The sequence below is a fragment of the Ranitomeya imitator genome, chromosome 7 (genome assembly GCF_032444005.1).
Source record: "Ranitomeya imitator isolate aRanImi1 chromosome 7, aRanImi1.pri, whole genome shotgun sequence".
In the NCBI taxonomy this organism is placed as follows: Eukaryota; Metazoa; Chordata; class Amphibia; order Anura; family Dendrobatidae; genus Ranitomeya; species Ranitomeya imitator.
Window position 1 is genome coordinate 71,790,277 of NC_091288.1, and position 6,924 is coordinate 71,797,200.

At 48.9% G+C, this 6,924-nt stretch overlaps 1 protein-coding gene across 1 annotated transcript; it reads left to right on the forward strand.

The window, feature by feature from the left end:
• Nucleotides 1-434: 434 nt before the first annotated feature.
• On the forward strand, nt 435-5,882 carry LOC138644730 (uncharacterized). Its single transcript, XM_069733429.1, has 4 exons — nt 435-556; nt 1,554-1,670; nt 3,990-4,118; nt 5,061-5,882. The coding sequence occupies exons 2-4, from the start codon at nt 1,601-1,603 to the stop codon at nt 5,651-5,653; spliced, it is 792 nt and encodes a 263-aa protein (XP_069589530.1). The 5' UTR covers nt 435-556; nt 1,554-1,600; the 3' UTR covers nt 5,654-5,882.
• The last annotated feature ends 1,042 nt before the right edge of the window (nt 5,883-6,924 follow it).

Consider the following 6,924-nt stretch of genomic DNA (forward strand, 5'->3'; position numbering starts at 1 on the left):
TGCTCCATCCCTGGTCAGGTGTTCTGTCTCTCTGATGCCTCCAGTGCTTCTAGTTCCTGCTCCATCCCTGGTCAGGTGTTCTGTCTCTCTGATGCCTCCAGTGCTTCTAGTTCCTGCTCCATACCTACTTTCCGGTGTCCTTTCTCTCTGCTACCTCCAGTGCTTCTAATTCCTGCTCCATCCCTGGTCAGGTGTTCTGTCTCTCTGATGCCTCCAGTGCTTCTAATTCCTGCTCCATCCCTGGTCAGGTGTTCTGTCTCTCTGATGCCTCCAGTGCTTCTAGTTCCAGCTCCATACCTGCATTCCATAACACACTGTTAGGCAAATTTTGGGACACTGCGGCTCATGCCGCTGTCCCCTGACTGCTGCGCCTTCTCCACGCTTGTTGGTGAGAGATCTCCCATCGAGTGAGGCAAGGATGAATACGGGGTTAACTCCCCGAGGAGGGGGCGGGGCTTATCTCCTGCTCTTGGCGCCAGGAAGCGCCGGAATCACATCCGATCCCAGGACCCGGACCTGTTGGGCTGCCGGTGTGATGGACCCGCTGGAGAGTGCGGTGAGGGAGAGGATTGGCAGGGAAGGCAGCGCTTGGCTAGCAGCTTTGCTGACCAGGAGTGACTCCTTCCCTGCCATAATGCAGACGGCGGCGCCGCCGGAGGGTCGGCGCTCTCGCAGAGCCACCCGGCCTCCGGCACGGCTGAGCCCGCCAGCGATTTCAAAAAAGAGCGCGCGCAGCTCTCGTGCGCGCGCCCCTGCTGCTCTCGGCGCCAGCGGGATGGGAGGAAGTGAACTGCAGCAGGTGGGGGAGACACAAGAGTCGGGGACTAGCGACATAAGCTTTATTCCCCCTTCTGCCCCGGGCACAATAAGAGGGAGTGCAGGACTGCAGGTGCCAGCAGTATTAGCCAGAGCTGGGCACCTAACTAGAAACAGCATGGGGGGAGTTCAAGGAACGTCTGCTTCATCACAGGACTCAGGGACGGCAGGAAAGGAGACTGAGGCTCCGCAGGGAGGTATTCCTCCACTTTCAAGCAACGCAGGGGAAGCTAATGCTAATACTGTCAGGGACAAGGATGGGGCAGCGGTAGCACAGCAGAACATGGGATCACCCCACATAATATTAGCATCAGGTCAGCACGGTGCATACTCCCAGACTAGTATAGGGGGCGACTCACAGTTTCCACCTTACCCACTTATTTTTAGCACACCGTATTCACAAATACCGGGCGGGCAAATTATTCCCTCGCAGGCGGCATTAGGGGAACACCAGAACGCCTCAGCGTCAATATCACTGATGGCAACCGGTGTTCGTGCCCCAAGTCAGGGTGCTGGCACCCCGGCTCTGGATAGCAGACAGAGTGCGGGTATCCGCCCCGTGCGCAGATCATCATCGTCATCATCGTCATCCCCTAGAGAGCATCGCAGAAGCAGGCATAGGAAGCGCGATCGTCATGGTAGCAAACGGCGTTCATATAGATCTAGGTCCAGCCGACGTAGCAGACGGTCTAGAGCTTCGCGTTGGCGCTCGCCTTCTTCATCTGATAGTTCTTCAGGCAGGTCACACAGGCAGGAGTCCTCTCGTCGTAGGTCCATACAGCGCATGGAACGCCAAGGTCCGTCGACTCCCGTGGCACGGGAAGTAAGCTGTCCGGAGGCCAATGCACCGATCGGTGAGTACCCCTTTGTCGGGGCATGGGGAGGGGAGAGAACCAACACCAATATTTCAGACGCAGCAGCAAGTGCGGCCACAGGGGGCAGGATCTATGTCAACCCAAAATTGCTACAACCAGTGGGACCTTGCAGGCAACCCCCTCCGCCCTGCCCAGAGGTGTACAAGGATGGCCTATTCTGTGGGGTCCCTCCGTTAGGAGCCCACTTGGATAGCGCCATCAAGGAACAAATTTGGGCTAATGATTTCATTGACATATGGTCCCTGGTCTCCACGGACCAGCACTCGATAGATAGAGAGAGGCGGTTGGGAGAAAAAACATATGAACGTAAACCAAAAGTTGCAAAAACCATCAATAACTGGTTGCAAGCGTTTGCGGTCCTGGGATGCGTTATGGGGGAGAAGCACCCCGAAAGGTGCTCCGAGCTATTTATATACCTAGATAGCATCTACAACTCCTATAAGGCACACGGGGGATCAGCATGGTGGAAATATGATGAGGATTTCCGCCGTCGCTTGACCGCCAACCCCCAATTAGGCTGGGCTATGAAAGCCACGGATTCGTGGCTCCGCTTGATGATGGCGCAAAGAGCAACCCAATCCTTTCACCCGCTGCCGGGTCCGGTAACAACGCGGCAGCAACAGTCATGCGTAGACCAGGTTCATGCTGGTTATTTAATGAAGGACACTGTAAGTTTTATGGGCTCTGCAAATATAGACATGAGTGTTCAGCGTGCGGAGGTTCCCACCCTGTGGCAAAATGCACACGACCACCCCAAAAAGCTAACTCCGGGAAAAATCCCTGGTGAGGTTAACGATGCCAGTGAGCGTAAAAAGAATGGAGCCGTGGCTGGACAAATATCCCAATAAAGCGGCTGCGGGGCAACTGCGTTTCGGTTTCTCATATGGGTTCTTCATCCCATTTAATTGGTCCCCGGAGCCACAATCGGCCACAAACTTACAATCCGCAAAGGAATTACCCGACGTACTAGCAGCGAAGTTGGACAAGGAAATCAGGTTGGGTCGCTTTCGCGGTCCCTTCAATTCCCCACCTTTTCCTAACTTACGGGTTTCCCCCTTGGGTATAGTTCCCAAAAAAGAGTCAGGTAAATACCGATTAATTCATCACCTATCATACCCCAAGGGTACGTCGGTTAACGATGGTATACCCAGGGATGAAACAGCCGTCACTTACATTTCCTTTGACAAAGCGATCGACTTAGTCAGAAGCGCGGGCCCGGGGGCCCTTATGGCAAAATCGGACATAGAATCCGCGTTCCGGCTGCTTCCGGTACACCCGGACTGTCACCACCTACTGGGAGCTAAATTTGAGGATCTATACTATTATGACACATGTCTTCCCATGGGGTGTTCTATTTCCTGTTTTTATTTCGAATTATTTAGTACGTTTTTAGAATGGGTTGCTCGCAAAATCACTCGGCAAACCGCCATCACGCACTATCTCGATGACTTTTTGATAGTTGGTCCAGCTGGATCAGATGTTTGCTCCACAACCCTAGCCCAATTCAAAGATGCCATGGAACATTTCGGGGTCCCACTTTCCCCTGAAAAAACGATTGGGCCAGTATCAGTGATCACATTCCTCGGGATCGAAATCGATTCGGTCGCCATGGAATTTAGGTTGCCGATGGAGAAAATTAAGAAACTGCTGGAACTCATTAGCGGATGTATTTCGGTTGGTAAAGTCACATTGACGCAAATGCAGTCAATGCTTGGCTCCTTGAATTTTGCCTGTAGGGTCATGCCAGCGGGCAGGATCTTCTCGCGCAGATTAATGATAGCCACGAGAGGAGTGAAACAAAGCCACCATAGAATCAGGATTACAGCACATCTACGTTCTGATTTAAACACATGGAAGCTGTTCCTCAACAACTACAATGGTAGGACTTGCTTTCAGGAGTCAGAATGCTCAAATGAGGACATGGGTTTGTTTTTTGCGGCGTCAAGCCACACTGGTTTCAGCATTCGTCTGGGTAACAAATTGTGTTCAGCGAATTGGCCTGCTTTATGGGTTCACAGGAATTGGCACGCAGAGCCAACCCTGATTGACCTCCTTCCGGTGGCAGTGGCCATGGAAATCTGGGGTTCACAATTGGCCAACAAGCATATTCGTCTTCACCTTAAAACCGTTAGCGGGGCTCATGCCATCAACTACCTAGCATCTCCTTCATCGTTGGTGCTAGACCTAATTAGGTTCATAGTATTGAAATGTTTAACATTTAATGTTTGGTTTAAAGCGAACGCATTAATCGTCAGCAATGAGAAGGTGTCTGAGTTACTAACTGGGTCTCACTCGCAGGATGTACTGGGACGGCGCATTCAGGAGCCCTTGGAGGAGGTGGAATGCCCACAGTCGATCTGGGATGTCCTGGGGACCTGATGCCGCTAATACGATCTTCGATAGCCCCGTCAACCTGGAAAGCATATGGTAAGGTGTGGAAGGAGTGGTGCTTGTTAGCAGAAGGAAAACCAGTGGGGTCTTCAGAGGAGGCTCGAATGCAGGTGACAATGGGGTTCTTATCCAAGATGTATGCTATGGGAGTGTCAGGTTCAGTGGCGCGCAATCGTATGTCTGCGCTAGCGTTCCATTTCAAGCTGCGAGGCTGGCCAGATTCCACGAAACATTTTCTGGTTAGCCAGATACTGAAAGGTTGGCGACGAGCAAATAAGCACGGTGATAACAGGCGTCCTATATCCTTTGATTTGTTAGTGAACTTGGTTAAGGCAACGGATTCTGTTTGCGATTGCAAATACGAAGCTGCGCTAACATCAGCGGCGTTTGGCCTAGCATTTTTTGGGGCCATGCGGGTCAGTGAGATTGTTCCTACTGCTTTGAATAAACCAGGTGGCCTTAGGCGGGAGGACATTCTGATTTGCAACGACGGTCTAAGGATTAGAATACGTAAATCCAAAACTGATCAAGAAGGTAGGGGAACTTGGTTCCCTATATTTGCCATCAACAAGGACATATGCCCGTTAATGCTAATTTTGAATTACACGCGAGTTAGGAAGGATGGTTCTCAATTTTTCGTACATGAAAATGGGGTTCCACTAGTGTCGGGCCAATTTTTAGCTATATTGAGACGTACGTTGTCAATGGTTGGGATGCCCGCAGCAGAATTTGGGACTCACTCATTTCGTATAGGCGCAGCAACAGAAGCATCTAGAGCGGGTTTGTTCGAATCAGAAATTCAAAGGGTGGGTAGATGGAGATCTCGCTGTTTTAATAGATACATCAGGCCTGACTTATTGCTATAAAAAATTTGGGTTGTTTTTAGTACTATCATAATACGGGAGCAGCTTTGGTAATACATCGGTTAATTTCCTTTGATTGTCGGTTATTGTCTAACTGTTTGCATTTTATTCCCAGATGGGGTGCGACCCAGTGTCTGGATAGTGGGTCACTCATACGTCTATTGGGCTGCCCGCCGCGCTGAATTGGGCCCAGGAGGGCGATCCCTGGGGTTCAACGATGTCGACGTGATATGGCGTGGCATGAGAGGCATGATGTGGTCCCAAGTCCTTCCGGAGGTGGTTCATATTGCACGGGTGGCTTCATCCCCCACCATTGTCGTCATCCATGCCGGAGGAAACGACCTGGCTTCGTCCCCACTGGCTGAACTACTTACACTGATTAGATCAGACATGGACAAGTTTCCGAGTTTTTTCCCATTGATGCGTCTGGTCTGGTCCGAAGTTATCCCAAGGCTGGTGTGGCGGGGGGCCAGGGAGTTGAATGCCATGGAGAGATCCAGACGCACGTTGAATCAGAGGATATCGCGTTTTGTAAGGTTTAAAAATGGTATAGTTGTTCGGCACCATCGGCTGGAAGGGGACAATTCCGGTTTTCTGCTTCCAGACGGAGTTCATTTGAATGAGGCGGGAATAGATATCTTCCGCAATGGTATTAGAGAAGGCGTGGTTCAGGCGGTGCATGCATTGGGGGGGGTCGTAGCTCTCTAGGTTCGCTCCTCCTTGGCGGAAGGGTGGAGTTTTTGTTGGTGGTGAAGATACCTGCCCGGGAGACCGGAAGGCAGTAATCTCCCTACACCCCTGTTGTTGGCAGATACTGCCGGTTTAAGCTGCGACCAAAAAATATTTACCCAAAGTAAAAGATGGAAATGTTATGAGTATATTTCCCAATAAAGTTTTAAAAGTTACGATAACTGTTGTGTGTGTCACTTGATGGGAGAAAACGGTCTTGGGTGGTAGCAGTCATCACACTATACATATCATAATGTATACTACATTAATATGAAGAAAGAATGGACATAAAATAATAGAATGATGATGGTGATTATGCAGTTTCCACTGGGATATTCCTAGTCATATCATGAGTAAGGGTGCAGAAATGCATTGATGCTCTGATTTATGGACAACAGATAAATGACGTTATTTTAACAATGCACCAATGAAGCTGAAGAGTTTTACTCCATTGAACTGGGTCCCTCAGCTATTTCTCTTATTCCTAGTCTACATTTCATGGCTGAAACAGGAATAACTTCTTCTAAGTCCTGGCTGCCAGAAGTGGGGTTACGTGAGAAGCTGATCACAGTTGCACAATGCTGTGTAACCCCCATAGAAATGAATGTGAGTTATGCAAACAGTGTGGCACAGCAAGCTACCCTGTTTCCACAAGTCAGGAGTTTCACCACCAGTGTACCTCGTGTTTAAACACTTTTTCCGTAACTTTTTAAGGTTACATGGAGTATCTGATTGGTACAGGACTTCATTCCCCTTTTGCCGGCTCTATAATTTTTCACTGGCAATATTAGAAAGTAGTGCTGAGAATACTTTGCAATAAAATTGTCATCTAGGAGGCTCACCAGCCTGGTTTCAGCTGTTCACCATTCCCTAGTAATGAGGGGTGACAACTGACACTATTCCATTAACAACAGAGAAGGATGAGTTTAGTATTAACTTCTGCCAATCCATATAATTTAATTTAATATTTCCCCTGAGAAAAATATGCTATAAAAATCCTAAATGACTTATAGATGGGTAATCACAGAGACAGATTGCTATTTCACATCCAAATCAGTAAACCATAGTAGTATAGTATCATGGTAATATATCCAACTACATTATATATATATAGATATATATATACACTGCTCAAAAAAATAAAGAGAGCACTCAAATAACATATCCTAGATCTGAATGAATGAAATGTTCTCATTGAATACTTTGTTCTGTACAAAGTTGAAAGTGCTGACAACAAAATCACACAAAAA